Here is a 22405-nt window from a genome sequence, read left to right as displayed (position 1 = left end):
GTCTTTTTGAAAGTCTGTCTTTCTTTTTTTGGGTTGTTTTGAGGTGTAGGCAGTTGCTGCCAATGCTGGAATAGCAAGCTTTCCAGTAGGTTGTTCCGCCATTGACCGAGGCTTTCACTATCTGCAGAGACCAGACGTGAACGCGCATCTCCTTTTGTGGAACAGCCAATAGGAACGCTCTCTCTGAAATGCCCTGTGATTGGTCAAAGTCTGCCGTCACGGGCTAGATTTTCTAAAGCCTGTAAACAGAGCCATGAGGAGGTGCAGAAGTCTAGTTTTCTCTCAGATCACTTGAATTACAATATGCTGAAAGGTTATTATGGAATTTTTGCCAAATTATGCCAAAATATTGTTGCCTACTGCCACTTTAACGGCCACAGGTGTAGCTGTTAACAAGCATTTCTGATTCTTACAAACAGTCCCTTTAAAAAAAAAAAAAAAAAAAAAAAAAAGTGCATTTATGCAGCTTTAACAGTTGAACTGGGCAGATCACATTTTAGATGACAGACTTTTCTTTTTGAGAAAAACAGTCACTCACTGACAGCTTTATTCCTGTTTTGCTTTTAAACTAAACAGAGAGGAGGAGTAAACGGCATCTGCTTAAGTGTGTCTGTATCGCAGCTCCGCCTGTGCGTAAAAGTAAGAAAAGAAAACTGGCTGATCGATTTTATTCGCACGTCTGTCGGGCGTGGCTGCATGGCTCGTCTGCCTGCTGGCTGTATAGTGGCCGTATAGTGAGCTCCGGGGCTGCTGGATGCTCCGTGATGGATGAGGAGTGACAGATCGAGGTTATCCGCCAGGGGAGTCCATTTTCCTCTCTCTTCGAGGAGGAGGAGGAGGTGAAGCGCTGGTCGCAGAGGAGGAAGGGACGAGAAATAGACCCCCGTTTCCACCCCTCCTCTCTCTCTCTCTCTCTCTCTCTCTCTCTCTCTCTCTCTCTCTCTCTCTCCACTCCTGTGCATCACAACCTAGTGGGCTTTACCCGGACTGCACCGCATTGACGCTGCTGCTGCTCCCAGCCGACCCAACCCACTGAACTAACGCACTAACAGAGAGAGAGAGAAGGAGAATCGCTCTTTCTCTCTTTCTTGATGCTATTCTCCAACATCTGGAAGCTGGATGCTGTGCGGATTGTGTGCATGGATATGCAGCATTTCCATCTCCACATCTCTTTGCTTCTTTCTCTCTGGATCTGATCTCCTATCCTGCAAGGTAATGCCAAGACTTTGGAGACGGGAGTGACTCCAGAGAGAGCAATTTTGGAGATTATACTGCATAGTGCAAGAAAATCAGGATACAAGTTTTGCAGAGCTCACATCATGCATGTTGCTGTTTACTTGAATCCGTGAGCTTCTTCTTCCCAACATGGGTGTTGACTGAAACGGAGGAGTGTCCACTGACGCGCCGTCAACAGAGGTTCGAATATGCACTTGTGAGGATTCGAACTGCTGCTCAATAAAAATTCCCGGACCATGCAGATTCTGCAGCCCAGGACGTTATTTGTGTTACTGGCCCACGCACACGCATTGTTATCTCTGAGGACTAATAATGGAGAAGTACGAGCGAAAGAGGACAGCAGCAGCAACGCCAGCGCGTACTCTGCGAGGACTTTCTTCCACGGGTCGCTCCGGGAGAGTCACCAAAACAAAGCCTGGGACCGCGCCGCGCTCTCGCCCGGGTACGCCACAGGTGCGTCCTCAGCGGAACTGCGGGCGCAGCGGGCGATTATGCGAGGGGGGCCCCTGAACTCCACTACTCATCCCTGGAAGAGGGTGATTGCGGGAGAGACGCGTCGAATTGGACACAACAAGCACGACTATGGCAGCAGGACTGTGACACCCGTGGAGGATCCCAACGCTGTCTCCCATTGGGACCCGACGCGCCACCACAATAAGAGGATAAAGTTGAATAGTAGTACGGGGACGCCAGCAGGTGGACACTACAATGCGGCTAAGCCTTCTTCAATGGGCCGGGGGGACGCGGGAGGGGGGTCCGATGAGGGCGACAGGCACAAGAGAGGCACAAAGGACGAGCAGAAGAAAGCCTCCTCCAAGAGGGGGAGAAACCGGCTCAACAAAAGCCCGGGGGTCTTGGCTCAGCCTCACGCGTCGTCGCCGTGGGAACCCATCCCCAAGCCGTTGGCCCTCACCTCCACCGACCTGCCCTTTGACCTCTTCACCAGGAGGACCGAGTTCTTCACGTTCAGGGAGGAGAACCCGTGGGACGCCACGCCGATCACCCCTCCGAGCTCGCAGGACTTCGGGGACGAGATCAAGAACCCCTTTTACCCGGTGACGAGCGAGACGTACGGCGCGTACGCCATCACGTGCGTCTCCGGGGTCATCTTCCTGGTGGGGATCGCGGGCAACATCGCCATCCTGTGCATCGTGTGCCAGAACTACTACATGAAGAGCATCTCCAACTCGCTGCTGGCCAATTTGGCCGTGTGGGATTTTGTGCTCATCTTCTTCTGCCTGCCAATGGTGGTGTTTCATGAGCTGACAAAGTCCTGGCTGCTGGGGGAGTTCACCTGCAAAGTGGTGCCCTACGTGGAGGTAAATTTAATCTATTCTTTATTCTGCTCAGGGACAATTATTTCACATTGTGAGTGGAGTTTTGAAGGGATGACAGGTGATAAATGGGGCTCAACCGGTGTCAATTACACACCATCCACATTGTGAACACGCCTCTTTAGTGACATAATCTGTTGGACTGTAGGGTATGAAAAGCGAGTTTCACACTCTTGTCGCCTGAGTAAATGGACTTTAAAGAGTTGAGTTTCACTTTTGAAGCCCTGACTGGGCAGAGAGAACACAGGCATGGCTATAGGATGTCACCTCAGCCAGTAACAAGGAGACTCTTAGTTTGTCACTTGTGCACCTGCTACTGGAGAGCCTCACCTATAGCCCTCAAGGCCTGTAGACACACACACACATGAACACACACACACACACCAGGATGTAAGGTTATAGCTCACCATCTCCCATTCACACTGACTTATATAAAACACTCCTCTCCTGTTGCTTTCCCTGTACATATAGTTGATAAAACACGTTTTAGGTCGCACTCTCTCTCTGTCCTTGTTTGTCTGTTCATGCTCATGAGGAGTGGATGGATGCTAGACAGGTTGTTTACACCATGTTGATCCCATTCCCTTTGTGTGCTCACTGCAATTACACCAGTGTCAGATTCGCCCCAGCAAGGTGAATGTCTTTTGTATTGTATGAAAACAGGGGTTTCCAGCTCAGGGGTCTTAAGCTCGTTTTTTGAATGGCCATTGTCACAACCTGGCTGAAGGAAGGAGGGACAAAGAGGGGTTTTAAAGGGGTTATCTTAACCCAAATACAACATGTGAACTTACAGTATGGGTGGCGTCTGAGTAAGTGAAGAGGTGTGCTGCAGAAAAAAAAGAGGACAGCGAATGTAATCAAACCCGGAAAAGACTAGATGTCAGGGGAGAGAGAGAGAGCTTCTATAGCCAGGCAGTGAGCCAGAACAGGTGACCAGAGAGCGACTCCGCCCTCCGGAGACCACAGAGCCGGCAGACGGGGAGGTGCCGTCACATCATGATGTGATTATATGAGCAGGTGTTGTTATCTTCAAATCAGCTTTGATGCAACAATTTCCATACCTGGTTAATTTGTAGGAGTGGGAAAAAAAAAAGATTCACCTTTTTATTACGATTTTGAAATAGATTTTTTAATGCCAGAATCTATATATTTGCTTCATTTGAGTCTATGCGGAGGTAGAAGGAAGTTACCGCTTCTAATGTTCTAGTCTGAGTAACCTGACGTCATATCAGTTCCGTATCCGTCACTAAAACAAACAGTAGTTGGCTGCAGTGAGCCAAGACGATAAAGTAGAAAACAGCGGAGGGTGCAAGGATACGACCTGCATCCTCACATTTTAAATCCAACGTGGTAAACACTACACATCCAGTAAAGTATGGAAACACTTTGGGTTTCACACATTGCAGGAAAAGCAGAGCTAGACATCATGGCTAAAGCTGCTAACTCCGTCATGGACAGGATTGTATTGCAGTAACGTGCGGTCAAGCCAGCCGCCACTTGCATCTCCTGATATATCTGACTTCAGGACATCTCTGACTACATACTGTATATGCTGAAAATCAAACATTTTTATTGTATTAATTTGGTTATTTTCTCAAGGTAAAGTCCCTAGAAGTGTATGATTCAACTTTTTCCCATGGTCTAGTGTTAAAAGATAATACTTGTAGAACAGCAATACTTAAAAATCGTAATACATATCGAATCGGCACCCAAGTATCATGATAGTGTCAAATCAGGAGATAGTTGAATCGTCCCAGCCCTATTAATTTGGGCATGTTGAGCTTTGATTTTCACAAAACGTGATAGCTTCTTATTACAGACAGATGTGTGAAGACCTGCAGCTGCATCGTAGAAGTTCATATTTATTTCAGTGTGAAAGAGACTTTCATGTATCCAGTCCTTTTCTCTGGTCTTTTGAAATGCAGGTATGTAGCCTCTCTGCAAGAAAATAGGTCACAACTAGAGAAATCAAGATTGCTTGCATTTGCACCACCTCCTCTTCCTTTTCTGCAATCTTGCTCGCCAGGCTTTGTCCTCGCTGACCACACACACGCTGTAATACACACAGTATCTCATTTGCAATTTCATTTGCAAACACCTTGTGAGTGCATATACAGTGTGTCTTAATGATTGGGGGGGATCAGAGGGAGACGGAGCCCCCTCCTTGTGTTATTGCGTACAAGCTACCCAAGGACCACGGGATATTATTTAATAACCTTAATAACCTACTTAGAGTGCATAGTGGATATGTGTTTTACAGTGAATATCCATCAGGACGTGCGCATTGGGGCCTGTCTGTGTTCATGGTGCCTTCAATGTGTGTGTGCGGGGCATGTGTCAAAACAGGCCGTGAGTAATGCAGCCTGGGGTTCACTGTCTCCCTGTGGAGCATTCAGAGAAACACACACACACACACACACACACACACACACACACACACACACACACACATGGAGTGACTTTATTTTCACTTAACCCAAATTCAGCCATGGGGAATCTCAACATTTTGGCCTGAAATAAAGACACACAGACTCAGTCACACATGCTCGGATCTACACACGAACACACTCACACTAACCCAACTTCACGTGTCCATGCATGCGTAATCAGAAGGTGGTATAGATAATGTCGCCTGCCGTCGTGCTGCCTTCAGTAAACCTCGTTTTATTCAGTGTTTAGTAGAGCGTGGAATCGGCCAAACCTCAAAGAGAAAAGCAATTTGAGGTGTGTGATGTGAGAAAACACGGCAGGGAAATTTATAAGAATGCCGCACAAAGTAAATATGTGGGTTACAGCCAGCCTGCGTTATACATCCGATACGCTCCTGTTTCATGCTGCTGTCACTGCAGACGACCCCCTCTAGGCAGCGATGCGCAGAGCCAGCAAATTCAGGCAAAACTAATGGGCAATAATTGGGTTTTTGCACCTGGCAGTTGATTAGGATGAGACTTGAAAGTAGGCTAAAGTAACAAATAAGCAGAGCAGTAAGCATTTTATAAGCCTGAGGGGGAAACGGGTCATTTGTCAAGGTTCATTCAGAACTGTGCTGCTGTAACGCAGCGATTTTACAAACTTTTTTTGTCTCATTACCCCTAAATAAAGAGATGCTTACACCATCTGAAAAAGGCAAGTACAGACTGGTGAGCTCTAATAGTAATAAACATTTGCGTATCTTTGTCATGCAACATTGTGCTTTATTGGCAGATGCCTACAGGCCAAGTTTACTGTTCAGCAACATAAAAACATAGGTGTTCGTTACAATATAATGATGATGGTAGTAACTGAGATAGACTCCGCTCATCCGGTTGTTGAACAATGTCGTACCTAAATGCATTAAAATATGCATAGAATGTGTTAGGGCTGCAACTAACGATTATTTTCATGATTAATCGATTGGTTGTTTGGTCTATAAAATGACAGAAAACGGTAAAAACTGTCGATCAGTGTTTCCCAAAGCCCAAGATGACGTCCTCAAATGTCTTGTTTTGTCCACACCTCAAAGATATTCAGAGTACTGTCATAGAGGAGTAAAGAAACCAGAAAATATTCACATTTAAGAAGCTTTTTTTTTCTGAAAAAATGATAGTTGGCAATAAATGTAATAGTTGACAACTAATCGATTAATTTTTTGCAGCTCTAATTTATTCGTAAAACTCCTGTTTAAATCATGCAATGTCTCTCAATTATTAATGTCTCTTCCCATTAGCAGACAGAGACGACTGTGTTCACACCTTCTTTTCCAACCTGATTTACAGCTAATTGCAAATCTCCATCATGGGACATAAATCTAGTGGCTCTCTGCAGACTCGTTGTCTCCTTAGTGGTATATTGGCAATTCCACTAACAGTCCTGCCCTATCACTGTTGCTGTAAGCTATATACTGTAGTGTGAGCAATAATGGCTTGTATTGATTTATAGTACATGTGCAGAATATTTTTGGCAATAGGATGGCGAGCACTTCTGTTCTGGCAACTGCTCAGAAGCCCCCTTATTGTCAATCTACCTAGGAAAGTCCAAGGTCTCTAGTTTGTGTTTGTAAAGTTTCTTGAGGCTGTGATTATCCTAGAGGTCACCACAGGTCATTTAATACAGTGAGGTCAAGTTTCACTAAATGAAATGGCTACTATGGGGACTATAGTGGGGCTCATTGGATCCATTAGAGTCGCAGCTTTACAGTGATACCCAATTTATGCAATTCCAAGACTGTTTAGGGATCCCAGTATGCAGATTTTTACAATAGGAGAAAAGAACACATTTATACTTTATTCAAACAACTGCATGTTTTTTGTCCCAAACTGCATGTGATTATCGTAAAGTGGGCATGTCTGTAAAGGGGAGACTCGTGGGTACACATAGAACCAATTTCCATTCACACATCAGAGGTCAAGGGACCCCTTTGAAAATGGCTATGCCAGTTTTCCCTCTGCAAAATTTAGCATTACTTTGGAGCGTTATTTAGCCTCCTTCATGACAAGCTACAGCCTTTTAAAGAAAATAAAATAGTACGACTTTGGTGATAATGATATAAGTCCCTGGTCGTTGAAAAATATTCTCAAACATCACAAACATCTTCAAATGTCACTCTTTGAAAATGTTATTGAGTCCTTATACGCTACAAGGGTGTACTGAAAGGACTGAAGCTCCAAGTAACATTTCAGTCATATTCCCTCTTTTGCATTATTCTTCTCTGTAATACTTCACCATATTTAATGTCTGCTGAATCCTTTAGTTTGTGCACCTTGTATACCTGGCTTCTACTGTGCTGTACAGTGGGCAACCTCCGGGTCTGAAAAGTGAAGCCAGTGCGGAAGTGCTTTAAACTTGCATTCTTTCTAACTGCCAGCAGGGGGCGACTCCTCTGGTTGCAATAAGAAGTCAGATTGTATAGAAGTCTATGAGAAAATGAGCCTACTTCTCACTTGATTTATTACCTCAGTAAACATTGTAAACATGAGTTTATGGTCTCAATCGCTAGTTTCAAGTCTTCTTCAATACAGCATGATGTTCATTTAGTAAATTATGGTTCCATTTAGAGTCAAATAGACCATAAATCAGGGGATGCTTTAGGGCGTGGCTACCTTGTGATTGACAGGTTGTTACCATGACGTTGTCCAGTCTGGGAGTTGTCCATGTTTTCGATTTACAACTTTAACCCTTTCACAGTGTGTTTTCAGTTCATGAAAGTTAATTATAACCTTTTTGGTTGCCTAAAAATGTCTTATTCAGCATTCAGGTGTACTTAGCTCCACCCTCTCGTTTCACTTCTGGTTGCAAAAAAACAAGATGGTGACAGCCAAAATGCCAAACTCGAGGATTCAGAACATCAGTGCACAAAGCAATGGGTGATGTCACGGTGACTACGTCCACAACTTATATATCTCTATATATCTATGGTCCTTATATGCGAAAAGGGTGTACTTAATGAAGCTCCAAGTATCATTTCAGTCGAATTCCCTCTTTTGCATTATTCTTCTCTGTAACATTGCTGAATCCTTGAGCTTGTGCGCCTCCTATACATCTGTCTTCTACTGTGCTGTACAATGCCCTGTAGTCTGAAAAGTGTAGGCTGTCTTTGCTATGGTACAGTGGGCTTCAGCATGCAGAGAGAGACGGACTATTGAAGCAGAGCAAGAAAAGAGGCTGAGGAAAGTGATAGAGCGATAGATTGAGAGAGAGAAGGAGAGAGAAGGAGAGAGAAAGAGAGAGAGAGAGAGAGAGAGAGAGGGCTGCATAGAGGCCACAGAGGGCCGGAGGTAGGCCCATTGAAATTGGTGGTAATGGCAGGACATACATCAGCTTGACACATTCACTGTGCTCCATCTCACCACATGCACACACTTTCAAGTTTGTATTTAGAATTACAAATTCGGTTTCTGTGCACGGTTGTGTAACGTCCAGGAATATGTGGCCAGAGAGCCCACGTACAAACACTTTTCTTTCTGGTGTTTCTTTCCTATATTCCAAAATTAAAACTTCCCCCCAATCACCATAATTACTATCGCTATCACTGAGATCTCCACCTTCTTCTTATATCAAGAAAAGGTCCAGTTTCTCACTATATCTATATATACATCCATCCACATGTCTGTCTATCTATCTAGCCTGTAGACACACATACACACGTGCACAAAGTCAGTAGGGTGTGCTGATCCTCCAGATGGGTGGGATGGCCTTCTCTCCACTGATCACTGCCCACGGCTGCTCTCTCTCTCTCTCTCTCTCTGCATCAGCTATCTGTGATTAGAAGCTACCCTCAGGGAGACCACACACACACACACACACACACACACTTACATACAGTATGGGAACACTTTGGCACACACAGACGTTTGTGCTTATACGCTGAATGCACACATATAGTTACAGTCTATAGACACTGCAGCAACACAAAGCAGCCTCACGCCCTCTCTCTCCGTTTCTCAGCTCTATCAGACATGAATGATGGTTAATTGGGAAATATGTAAATGATTCAGGGGTATGTAATTAGTAGCTCTACATAATGCATGATGGTGAGTCCATTCAGTCATCTCTTTGTCCGCGGATGAGTAGATATTGTGTTTTGAATGACGAGACGAGACCACACACAACAGCACGGAGCAAAGATTAGGCTTGCTGTTGGATTCAATTAAGCAAATTGATATAATTATCCATGTAAATATGAAATATTCATCGGGTGATTACCGTTATGAATTGGTGAAATGAGGATGAACAGCGTATCAGTTTCAGATCAACAAGGTACAGGTCGGACCCGTAGCCAACCTCCATAGGATACAATAGAAGAGGAAGATTTTAGGCAGGGATCAGCGATCTACAAGTGGACTTTTTTCCAGCAGCTATGTCTGTGCACTGAGAGCAGAATGAAATTTTTAATGTCCAGGGGGAAATCTGCCACAGGTCAGGATATAATTTAATGGAAGAGAAATTTATTGCGCGGAAGAAACTGGCTCAGACACACTGTGAAAGATTCTAAAAGGCAGAAAGCAACAGAATACAGTTCAACGCTGTGATGGATGCTTGCTATTACTCTAATTGAAGAAAAGGAGTCAAGAAAGATGAAGATGTGTGCGTGCTCGCCCTACTTATTTGTGATTTCTATGGATCTCTGTTCCCAGCTGGTGGAGACTGTTTCTTTTGTTCATGGAATAAAAAAGAATTCAATTGACTGGAAGTTCGTTCTTTACCAAAGAATGTATATTGTCAAGAAGTGAAAGTCAAATTGTTTGCAGTCAATTGACGTCAGTGAAACGTCCGCCTAAAAAGTGCCGTACAAAAGTAAAGCTAAATTAATTCTATTCTTTTGTCATATGGCCTGTGTTGAACCATAAAATGTTATAAATATAATAAGCGTTTTCAGTCCAAAATGGCGGCAGCAGCTGTTGTCAAGAGGTTTGCCTCTTTGCTCCTATATTTTTCGTCTTTACTTTGGAAACAGTAGACAATTTTAGCACATGCAAGGTCCATTCTGGAGCTTTCGATCACATCACACAATCGTCTCCAGCTGGTTGCCTGGCAACCTCACGGTGACGACAAGACGCCAGGAAGTTTATGCGCTCGGCCAGGACATAGTCTTGCACATAACCCCCCGTAAAATGACAAATATATAACGTGTGAGCTTTAGAGGTGCTGGTAAGATGACGTAGTTGCCTTTGGACAGAGCCAGGTTAGCTGTTTGTCAGTCTTTGTGCTAAGCTAAGCTATCTGGCAGCTGGCTCCGGCTTCATATTTACCGTATGTGGATCTTCTCTGCTGCAACAATTAATCGATTGGTTGTCAACTATTAAATTAATCGCCAACTATTTTAATAATCTATTCATTTTTTAAGAAAAAAAAAGTGAAAATTTTCTGATTCCAGCTTCTTAAATGTGAAAATGTTCTGGTTTCTTTTCTCCTCTATGACAGTAAACTGAATGTCTTTGAGTTGTGGACAAACTTGACCTCACTGTATTAAATGACCTGTGGTGACCTCTAGGATAATCACAGCCTCATGAAGCTTTACAAACACAAACGAGAGACCTAGGACTTTCCTAGCTAAATTGACAATAAGGGGGTTTCTGAGCAGTTTCCAGAACAGAAGTGCTCGCCATCCGATTGCCAAAAATATTCTGCACATGTATTATAAATCAATACAAGCCATTATTGCTCACACTACAGTATATAGCTTATAGCAACAGTGATAGGGCAGGACTGTTAGTGGAATTGCCAATATACCACTAAGGAGACAATGAGTCTGTAGAGAGTCACTAGATTTATGTCCCATGATGGAGATTTGCAATTAGCTGTAAATCAGGTTGGAAAAGAAGGTGTGAACACAGTCGTCTCTGTCTGCTAATGGGAAGAGACATTAATAATTGAGAGACATTGCATGATTTAAACAAGAGTTTTACAAATAAATTAGAGCTGAAGCGATTAATCGATTAGTTGTCAACTATTACATTAATCGGCAACTATAATTTTTTAAGATGAAAAAAATCAAAATTCTCTGATTCCAGCTTCTTAAATGTGAATATTTTCTGGTTTCTTTTCTCCTCTATGACAGTAAACTGAATGTCTTTGAGTTGTGGACAAAACAAGACATTTGCGGACGTCACCTTGACCTTTGGGAAACACTGATAGTCATTTTTCACCATTTTATGATATTTTATGGACCAAACAACTAATCGATTAATCGAAAAAATAATCATCAGATTAATCAACAATGAAAATAATCGTTAACTGCATCCCTAATCTTGTCATCTAACTCAAGAAAGTGAATAAGTGTATTTCCAAAAATGTCAAACTATCCCTTTAAAGTAGTCAACATCTACAATTATATGACAACTGGGCATCTGCTGAGGAAGATCATGTGATATGATTTAAAACACCAGAACAGCTACTAAAATGTATGCACCATCCATACTTATATACACACACCCACAATGAAATACAAATTTTAATAATTCTGCATAAATGTGGACGTGCACAGACACACAATGAGCGTGCATGCTCACGTACATCAGTTTTCTGTCTCTGCCAGACACACAGGCCAGCTGTGAGACGGATGGTTGCTGTCAGTGGCAGGGTCTCTCTGGTTAGAGTTATGGTCTGCTGGAACCTCCGCTGGGTCACACACTCAACCTAGAAATAGGTCTGCAGCTGGAATAACCCTTTGTCTCCTTGGCTCATTGCTCTAAGACTGTATGTGTGTGTGTGTGTTGTTGTTGTTGTTGTCTCTACATTAGCCCATTCATCACCTGATAACACCTATTACCCCTGACAGTGGCTGTAGTCACAGTATGGCCGCACAGGCTCCACCAGTCCTTGTTAAAACCCAATTAATAACAGGAGGCCATTGTGCCACCAGCTCACAGGACCTTTAATCAGGAAGTTAATGGGCCGTTATTAAAAACAGCAGTGGGGGAAAAATGTCTTTGTCACCTGCTGCACAGATAGACGGCCAGACATGTGTTGAAGATGAAAGGCCCTTTTATGGTTTTGAGTCCTTGAAGTCCAAGGTTGAGAAACGGTACTTCACAGGCTGTATGTCATCAGTTTATGAGAGGGGATTTGAACATTTTTATTGGCAAGTTGAGGAGGTCATTGGAAATAGTTGAAATAATAACACAATATACAGATAATTCATAAAACTGTAAATTAAAGGAATACTTCAAAAATTTTGGAAATACACAGATTCACTCTGATTCGCTGATATTTAGATGAAGAAGATCGATATAACTCCAGCCGGTAAGCTTAGCTGAGCATATAGACTTGAAACTGGGGGAAACAGCTAGCCTGGCTATGTGCAAAAGTAATACAATTGAAACAAAGAGTTTAAAAACAACCGTTTATGGTTTTACAAGGGGCTATGTGGCAGACTAGTTCTCGGCCTGGCACATGACCGCCCCATAACACCACAGCGAAAAATGAAATATGACTGTTTAGTGTGAGCTAATGCTAAGCTAAGCTAACCACCTGCTGGCTGTAGCCTTTTATTTAGTGTACAAACATGAGAGTGCTATTTTATCGTCTAACTCTTGGCAAGAAAGCAAATTTCCCAAAATAAGGTTGTAGAAACTAGGGTTGCAACTAACAATTTTCATGGTCGATAATTTGTTGATTATTTTCTCGATTAATCAATTAGTTGTTTGTTCTATAAAATGTCAGAAAACGGTGAAACAAATAATGATCAGTGTTTCCCAAAACCCAAGATGACGTCCTCAAATGTCTTGTTTTGTCCACAACTCAGAGATATTCAGTTTACCGTTATAGAGGAGTAAAGACACCAGAAAATATTCACATTGAAGAAGCTGTTATCAGATAATTTATACTTTTTTTTTTCTTGAAAAATGACTCAAACTGATTAATTGGTTATTAAACTAGTTGGCGATTAATTTAATAGTTGACAACTAATAGATTAGTCGTTGCAGCTCCAGTAGAAACCATAAAAAGCAAAATCATTATCTCGCTCTGGACGAATGCATTACTGTTGTAAATAAGCAGTGAGATTGAAATGATAATATTTTAGAAGCATCTTTTCCGCCCCCGAGGCGAGCCGGCCTGTCACCCTGCCAGAAGGTAAAATGAACATGACAGGGTCAAGGCTCCTTTTTTGCAAGAAATGCCACATTAACATTGTTAATCATTCTGAAGATGTCGTGGCTTATTCCTCTCTTCCTGTCACTTTGGACGGTCTCTTAACTCACTGATGTGTCCCCCTGCTATTGTCTCCTGTATTCGCTCATTTCTTTCTTTCTCCCACTCTTTTCCCTTTGCCATTCTTCTGTCCTTGTTTTCTCCGTCCCTCATTTGCATAACCCCCTTCCACAAACACACAGCTTCATCACCCCACCAGGCCTGACTCTTGGACTCTCTCTCTCTCTCTCATCTCCCCTCCAGTACAAAGCTATGCTTGTTCACTGTGCCCTTGCTCTCCGCCCCGACACGCTGATCAAAGCTGGGTTTCCAAGTCCTCCATGACGGCCTTTAAAGCCGTTCCAGCCCTGTTGTTGAAGCCATGAAATATTCACTATGTGCAAGCACCTGTCCATGTGTACTGGATGGGTATTAGTGTATGTGTGTGTGAGAATACAGGTTTGCGGGTTAAGAAGTGGGTCACAAGTAGAGCTTGATATGATGCATCTTTAACTATTAAAATATAGAAAACAGCTTTATTTTCTAGGGATGTAGAGCCAATCTACAGGGGCCAATTAAAACATTTTTTAACTGATATCTGATGAGAACCAGCTGTCAAAAACACCTCATTGTTCTCCATTTAATCTAACACGCAGCGTTAAAGTGTTGTAGCTGTGGAGCGGGATGGAGAAATAATAGCAGAGAGCAATTTCAGTGAATGGTATAGACCCTGACGGATGAGTCAGAGACTGAAGTGAGCAGAATTGCTCTGTGTGTTTGTAATTTATTCATAGTGGAGATGAGGTGATGCTGTCAAAATCCTGTTTGAACTTTAGTGCCATAACGGCTCCGGACTGACACTCATCTCTTCGTTGTTATTACACAAAAACTCACTAAGGCACAATAAAGAATACTCTTGATATTATAAATTGCCGTAATTGCCGAGGTGCCATCAGTTTTAAGGATCATTTGAAACTCTAAGTCGTAAACACTTCAATGTTAATGACGTGTCACATAGTGGTAAAATGAGCGTGTTTACTGCAATGCCTACATGCATTAATGCCTTTGTTAATGTATGATTTGCCGCGATCCAACACATACTTTAACTCAGCAGCAGGTTGTTTTTTAGACAGTTATAACAACCTGTCTTTCCTGTGATGTGAGATTTTTTTCTACAGTGCAGTCAAAACAAATCCTTTAATTTAGCATGATCGTGATTGAGCTCTATATAATTTTCCTTTTCTGTTGTTTATAACAACCTGATGAAAGCCTAGCTCAAGACCGCTGCACAGTCTCTCTCATTTATTCAATTTTGTTTTGGTTCCTGGCTTTCCAAGCATTGGGTAACGAAGCGTAAGATGACACATCTGCCAAGTGCACACAAAATGTTGACACCTGCCCAAATCACCTGAAGGATTAATCTGTCCAGAGTGTGAATAAACCACTCACATAAACATGCTTGGCTTAATTCTACTAAAAAAAAAATGCATCGCTTGAAAAGCTAATGAATAAGTATTGTTCTGCTTTGAATGAATTTCCCCAAAAATTCACTACAATGACAGTAACAAGATTGAGGCGTAACGGAAAGTAATAAACCTGTTCTGGTTCAAAACGCAGTCACATTTGATCCCAGTGACCGTCCAGAGTGCTGGAGCCTGTTGGTGGTTTATCTACCCCACTTACCCCTCGCTGTTTCCTTCATTAGTCTGGTTAGGCAACCATGTGTGTCAGAGGGTCAGTGTGTGTGTGTGTGTGAGGCCTAGATACGCAGACCATCTTGCAGCGCGTGTACATCTATATCTGTCCAGGAAGTATGTGTTTGGAGCACTAAAGCCGTGGCTCACTGGGGCCATCTGGGAAGCTGGCTGTTGTAATTAAATTTGATATGAAGGGAGGAAAGGAAAGAAGGAGGAAAGGATGTATAAAGAGGGGGGTAGAGAGTGAGGAGGCAAAAGGAGAGTAAAAGAGAGGAGAGAGAAGTGAGAGTCAGAGGGAGAAAAAGGTAAGCAAGGTGAGACAGCATGGAGGATGAGGAGGGATCAGTGGCTGTTCTGGCAGATTTCGGTGCTTAAGGCGAAATCATGGAAGGAATTGGTTCATGTGAGGACAGGCGTGCACACACACACGCACACGCACACGCACACGCGCGCGCGCGCGCACACACACACACACACACACACTCCAGCTGCAGAGAAATGTTTTGCAGGGTGCCCCGCTCTGCCAAAATGACTGTTAATCCAACAGATGCTTTCACATGCTGAGGAAATTTGTGAGCTCCATGACAATTTTTTTTAAAGACTTTTTTTTTTTTTTACATAGAGAATGTGGAGGCAATGACAGGCAGTTAGCTTGATAGCATGACGGTTTTGAGTGAAACATGTTTAGGAAGTTTTAAAGGGATAGTTTAGGTGTTTTGAAGTGGGGTTGTGTGAGGTACTTATCCATAGTCAGTGTATTACCTACAGTAGATGACGGTCGGCACGCCCCCAGCATCGAGAAACAGACAGGAGTACTGACACCGGAGCAAAGCAATACAGTGTTGTGGATGGGGTCGGCAGAAAAATTTATTTTAGCCTCTTAAAAGAAAGGCCCACCTAAAAAAATGTATATCTCTTTAAGTGTGCGCTATATTTGGAATATTTTCACCGCTTTATCTTGCCGTCAGACAGCCCTTTCTGATGGGGAACTGAACTGAAAGTACAACTTATCTATGCTCTCTACAAAGCCAGCAGGCTCAGTTGACAGTATAGATATGTTTCACTTTCAGTTCAGTTCGCCGTCAGAAGATATTCTAAATATAGGGTACACTTCAACAGATATACTTTTTTTTAGTTGGGCCTTTCCTTTCCCCGTCCACAGCACTGTATTGCTTTGCTCTAGTGCCGGTGCTCCTGTCTGTTTCTCGATGCTGTGGGCGTGCCGACCGTCATCTACTGAAAGTAATACGCTGACTATGGATAAGTGCCTCATACAACCCCACTTCAAAACACCCCAACTATCCCTTTAAGTAGGACTCATTGAACAGGAGGTGTGAAAATACATTTCAATGAACAAGTGCAGTGCTTTTAATCCACGCTGTCACTCGCTAACTGTGTGTGTGGTCTCTATTTCTGTCTGTCTGTGCTTTCTCTTCTCTCGCACGCACGTACACACACATTGAGGGATGCTACACAGTGTTAATAGCAGCTTACAGCCTGCCATTGTGCTCCTGTTGCTCCGTTGCTTGTAATTACACCAGTGTCAGGTGCACCCGAAAGGCCAACGCCATTACTGGCTGTGGCCCCTGCCGTTTATTTATGTGGCGGTGGCTGACTTGTCAACTTGCAGAAAGGCCTTTGTTTGTGTGTGATATACAAGGGAATCTAGTTGTTTACTTCGCCGGCAGCCCCTCTTTAAGATTCTGCAAGATAAAGTCAGACGTTTTCTACACTGGAGATAATTTTGTCAGTTCCTTCTTTTTTTATTATTCATTTAAAAGACTGGGGACCTGACAACCTTGACAAGCTCAGCCCTTCTGGAAGTTGAAATGATTGTAGATTATTTCTAGTATGAGGCTATTGTTAGCATATTGAGGCTGTCTGTTATTCTCCCCTACAGTCCTGTGCAGTTTTAAGATATAAACAGGATGCTTGAGGCACCATGATTCAATCAAGTAAAGCCTCTGCAAGCCACCAAGACAAATTCATGTGCACTCATTGTACACAATGACTAAAAGGTTTGATTCTGATAAATGCTGTAAGATTTTATCTTTGTCTGTTCCCTCAGGTGGCCTCCCTCGGTGTGACCACCTTCACCCTGTGCGCTCTGTGCATCGACCGCTTCCGCGCGGCCACCAATGTCCAGATGTACTATGAGATGATCGAGAACTGCACCTCCACTACCGCTAAACTAGCCGTCATCTGGATCGGTGCTCTCCTGTTGGCCCTCCCGGAGCTCCTCATCAGACAGCTGGTGTCGGAGGACACGGGAATCCCGGACGAGCCCCCCGTTGAACGCTGCATCATCAGGATATCCACCTCGCTCCCCGACATGCTCTACGTGCTGGGCTTGACCTACGAGGGCGCTCGCCTGTGGTGGTGCTTCGGCTGCTACTTTTGCCTCCCCACCCTCTTCACCATCGGGTGCTCTCTGGTGACGGCGCGCAAGATCCGGCGCGCCGAGCAGGCCAGCGTGCGCAGCAACAAGAAGCAGATCCGGCTGGAGAGCCAGATGAACTGCACCGTTGTGGCGCTGGCGATCGTCTACGGCGCGTGCGTGGTGCCCGAGAATATCTGCAACATAGTTTCGGCGTACATGGCGGCCGGCGTTCCCGAGCACACCATGTCCGTGCTCCATCTTCTCTCCCAGCTGCTGCTCTTCTGTCGGGCCGCCGTGACGCCGGCGCTGCTGCTCCTCCTGTGTCGCCCGCTGGGCAGGGCCTTCCTGGACTGTTGCTGTTGCTGCTGCTGCTGCAACCACGCGCCCTCCTCGGCCACCGCCAGTGACGATAACGAACATGAGTGCACCACCGAGCTGGAGCTGTCGCCGTTCAGCACCATCCGCAGGGAGCTGAGTAACTACACGCCTGCAGGCTCCAACTGCTAAACTGACATTCCTCATCAGGGATGGGGATTTCACTCGCCTGCTATTAGCCTCTGGCAGACTCGGCTAGGAGAGATTTGCCTTACCTAGTCTGGTCACATTTTGAAATGGGTGCACGAATGAAGGTGGACACTGAATAATCACGTTCAGCCAGTGTCCTACATCCTCATTCCTTACAAAAATTCTGTACATTTACAGTGTATAACCCTAATATCACAGGAAATCTAACAAATCTTTCACTCATGCCCTGGGGTGCTCTTAAAACAGGGTCACTACATATTTTTAGCAATCCTGCCTGAAACCTTTAAAACTTACAAACCTCCCTGCTGTAGACCTTGTATGCCTAAACATCTTTGGACAGTTGGGATGGCCTCTTAGCCTGTCTGGTTCCTCACAAGAAGTTGAATCAGGTTAATTACTTTAGATTATCTGAAGCAGAAACACTGTTTCCCAGAGGCCTCATGCTATAAATGGTTAGGTAATAACATTTATACTGTACAATGTACATAGGGAAATGATTGTACAGAATATGTCACAATATGTTCTGTTAGAATTAACAGCTTGGGATGATAGGTGTACTTGGTTACCATAAATAATATGTATGTATGGGAAACTGTCCTGTATAATAATCACAGGCGAGAAATAATCAATGCCAATCACCTTCGAAATGTGTCACTGTTGAAATGACGGGGACTAATTAATCAGAGAGTGCAACCATGTATAATAACTTAAATACAGCATCCAGCTAAATGTGTGGGCTGACACTGCCTATAGAAATACAGGACTCAATTTACAGACGACATCAGCTGTAAATGTACAGTTGGTGTATTGCTGCAAACATGGGAACAAGGCTTACCATAATTAAACTAGCGCAGGGCGTCTCTGCAGTAATGACAGTTTGCCAGACAGAGGGGAGATTGGACTGGAGAATCCAAATGTACACAATAACACTGTATATTGAAAAATATCCAGGTGACTCAAACACAACTGGGCTGGTCTCAGAGACACATAAGCACGGACTTGAGTGGAATTAAAAGGTTCGGAACGGACTAATTGAAATCAAATTAGAGTTGAACGGAGTGGAATGAAACGCTACAGATTCAATTGAATGGAGTAGGAGGTAATGGAGCATAACACCGTGGAATATAAGCGAAAGGGACGGACTCAGCGTTGGACTGGACTGAAAATAAATATCTGCACTACACTGTTGTATCATGTTACGCCTTACACTTTGGGCTGTATATATATACTGTACACTTTCTTTGGTGCTCTTATGATGAATGCGCTGTAAACAACAAATCCATCGGTTCGACTTAGATTCGCAAGTAATTGAGCTGCGTGTTATGTTTTTGGTGGAGAAGACAGATTGCAGTTGTGTGTGGAATACATGAACAATGGTGGTGTAAAAGAATAAAGAAAAAAAATCAATGTAGAGCTTCACTGAGCTGCCATAGACACAGTTTAGAGAGATTGCCTGACTCTTTGAGTATGCCTTTGTTAAAAGTGACGGTTGTTCGAGACTTAATCTACAAGAATGGTAGCACTTTATTTTACAGTACAGTAATTACTCAGTGTTTTACTGATAAATGAAAAGCTAATTACTTGTAATTAACATTGTAGAATGAATAGATGCAATAAGTAACTAGTATCTACATATTTTTATTATTACATTGGTACAGAAATATAATTATGTTATGTAACAGGGACAGTAATTAGCAATCATTTACTAGGTAATTAAAACATATTATTAAGTTATTATTACAAAAAAAAGTGCCAATACTGCATAATTGCATTGTAAATACAACTGCTGGACTGTAATTATAAGTGGAATTATATATTTGTACCAATAATCACTGCAAAGTGTATAGTAATTATAAAGTAGCTGTTTCATTTTCAAGGTATTTATTTACAATTCCTGTACTGTAAAACAAAGTGCTACTACAAGTGTGTAAATTAACTTGAAGGCAATTTGCTAAACCCCTCCTCCGAGCAGTGATTATCTAATCACAACTTAGAAACCATAACTAGGCAGTTCTGCATTTTCAGCCTCAGTCTTTCAGCACATAATCATCTATGTAGCCATCAAGAACATATGCAAGACCCCTTTTACAGGGTTCTCAATTTAAAATGAGTGAGACACAAAGATTAAAAAGTCAGCCGGAGACAGCGTTTCCAAACCAACACATGCTGCTGGTGTTAGCTCAGTAAGCTAGCTAGTTACAGCTAATAAAATCCTCCAGCGACAGGTGTTATTTCAGCCGGCAAAATCGCCAGTCGCCAGCCAGAGTCTGCTTCTGTCTGAAATGAAGGACCCATTGTGTCAATAACAATTTTGAGTGGTAAATGCCACTGTCATCTGCATACGTGTCGTGCGAGAATAGAAAGCTTTACAGGCATAGCAACAGGGTAGTGTCAAGAAGGGAGCCCGCAAATCTTATCTGAGATCTGCAAAAACTTGCAAAAACTCTTGTGAGACTCGCTGCCTGACGACCGATCCTAACCTTAACTATTCAAGATTCTAACGTTAACTATCTTGCGAGTTTCCCCAGTTTGCGGGCTCCCTTCTAGCCACTACCTAGCAACAGTAGCCAAAGGAGGTGGGGCTTTACGGATGGTCAATTTTACAATGTAAAAAAAAAGTCTTGTTTCTTGACCTCTTAAAACCCTTTGCAGTTTCATTACTTGAGTTTTTGAGGAGAACCAATGAAATGTTTTTCACAGTGTATAAATTTACAAGTGTATTGTACTGTAAATCTGTTTTCTTAATCCTACCAATCAGATCTGGGTCAAAACAAGGTTCAAACCACTATTACAACTTATTACAGTGCAGGTAATTAAAGTTGTACTGAAAACTGAACAGCCTAAACATTTGTGGTATTGTGGCAGAGGAAATGACACTTAAAAGCCTTTATTTTGCTTGTTAAACTCCAATTCCAGTCCAATTTCTTTATATATTTATTACTATAATGAATGGTGGTGCACTCTGTGATGACCCAGGTGTGATGTTCATTGGTATACTGTATATTGCGATGGATCTTTTGCATACGATTCTGCACTGCCAAACACCTAATCTCTGTCTGTCTCTTGTGCTCTTGTGGTAGTAGCACACTATCTCTGGGTGTCTCTCTCTCAGCGTGGAGGTCAGTTTGCCCCGAGCTCCATCAATACAGGAAGACGAATTTTACTACAAAACATAAATCACTAAAGGTTTGACAGCACCCGGGGCCAGTCATACTAAAAATATACGCATAGTGGAAAAAACTGTGGATAAAGGGTGTTTTTTTCCCTGCCATGGCTGGAGGCAACAAACCCTTTGGCTTTAATGAACTACAGTTTATGAGCTCCAAGAGATGCAGGTGGACGCAGCCTCTGGTTGGCGCTGCCTGCAGTTCTTCCAGTTAATAGAGGAAATGGGCAGAAACACAGCACCACTGCAACATAATGCCCTGCAGCCTGTTTGACAACTCTTTTTATTACCAGCACTATCAGGCTATTGTGGGCCGATGTGTAAACCTGTCCAGGGATCTCAGTTTATATGCCCTTGCACCAGCCCAGTTTCTACCATTAAATCACTTCAATAGTTTTTTGTATTTAGCTCAGTGAGGTTAGAGGGATAGTTCTGGTGTTTTGAAGTGAGTTTGTATGAGTTTGTATATGTGAGGTACTTATCCATAGTCAGTGTATTACCTACTAATAATATCAGTATAAGTGGACGCTGTATTTTGAATATTTTCACCAGTTTACCTTGCCGTGCGACAGCTATACAGACTATGTTTCCGACAGGGAACTGACGCTGTTGTCTATGCTCTTGCTAATACAACTACAGCAGTTGCTGGTTTCCGTGTTCTGTAAGGTAAAATTACAGGTTTTTTCAATGGTGTCTGTTGGCTTTGCCGAGAGCATAGATAACAGCTTCAGTTCCCCGTCAGAAAGGGCTGCCTGACGGCAAGGTATAGCAGTTAAAATATTCTAATTATAGTGATACACTGACTATGGATAAGTACCTCATAAAACCCCACTTCAAAACACTCAAACTATCCCCTTAAGTCTGGATTTCCCACCTGTATTTTGATGCGACAAGTGTAAACTGACTTCCTGAAACTGATTCTCTTTTTCTGCATTTTTCTGGGAGTATAGCTCATCCTAAATGGCTCAGTGTGTAGTAACGTGGTTCAAACTATTGATGAAGTGATTCTTGTAAATCAGTCAGTGAGACATTTATTCTGAATTTTGTGAGTATCCTCTCTTCACTCTGAGCAAATTGTGTCTGTATTTGATACCTGAAAATGTAAGCACACGACCACTATTGTCTCGAAGTCTAGTCACTGGTTTCTAAATAGCTTTTTATATAGCCAAAAAACTGTCCCTTTGTTTATCAAAGAACTTTATCTTGAAAACTGTATATTAAAATCCTAAATGTACTATTACTGTTGTGTTGATTCATTGTGTGTATTAAGGTCATCTTTGTCTGCAAAACTATTTCTGCGTCGGAGCGTCATCATCTTTAATCTATTATTGTTTCATAATTATAATCCGAACATCTCCTCCAGCAAAAGCAAAGAATTAATCCACCCTCTTGCCTCCATGCCAAAGGGTTGTTGCCATGGAGATAACTGATGTTAAAGGGGTACTCTAGCAATTTAATA

General features: G+C 42.9%; 1 protein-coding gene across 1 annotated transcript; it reads left to right on the top strand.

The window, feature by feature from the left end:
• The first annotated feature begins 444 nt into the window (after positions 1-444).
• On the top strand, positions 445-22186 carry gpr37b (G protein-coupled receptor 37b). The gene is made up of 2 exons (XM_037759949.1): positions 445-2555; positions 16944-22186. The coding sequence occupies exons 1-2, from the start codon at positions 1473-1475 to the stop codon at positions 17760-17762; spliced, it is 1902 nt and encodes a 633-aa protein (XP_037615877.1). The 5' UTR covers positions 445-1472; the 3' UTR covers positions 17763-22186.
• Positions 22187-22405: the final 219 nt, after the last annotated feature.

This window comes from Sebastes umbrosus, chromosome 23 (genome assembly GCF_015220745.1).
Source record: "Sebastes umbrosus isolate fSebUmb1 chromosome 23, fSebUmb1.pri, whole genome shotgun sequence".
Taxonomy (NCBI): Eukaryota; Metazoa; Chordata; class Actinopteri; order Perciformes; family Sebastidae; genus Sebastes; species Sebastes umbrosus.
The sequence above is the reverse complement of the archived record's forward strand: the minus strand, read 5'-3'. Positions and strand labels throughout refer to the sequence as shown.

What these genes read in the sequence shown, in the direction of transcription:
- gpr37b (XM_037759949.1), top strand. Translation starts at nt 1,473, where the DNA reads ATGCAGATTCTGCAGCCCAGGACGTTATTTGTGTTACTGGCCCACGCA. An exon ending in AAGTGGTGCCCTACGTGGAG is followed by an intron (nt 2,556 to 16,943) that starts GTAAATTTAATC and finishes CTGTTCCCTCAG; the next exon opens with GTGGCCTCCCTCGGTGTGAC.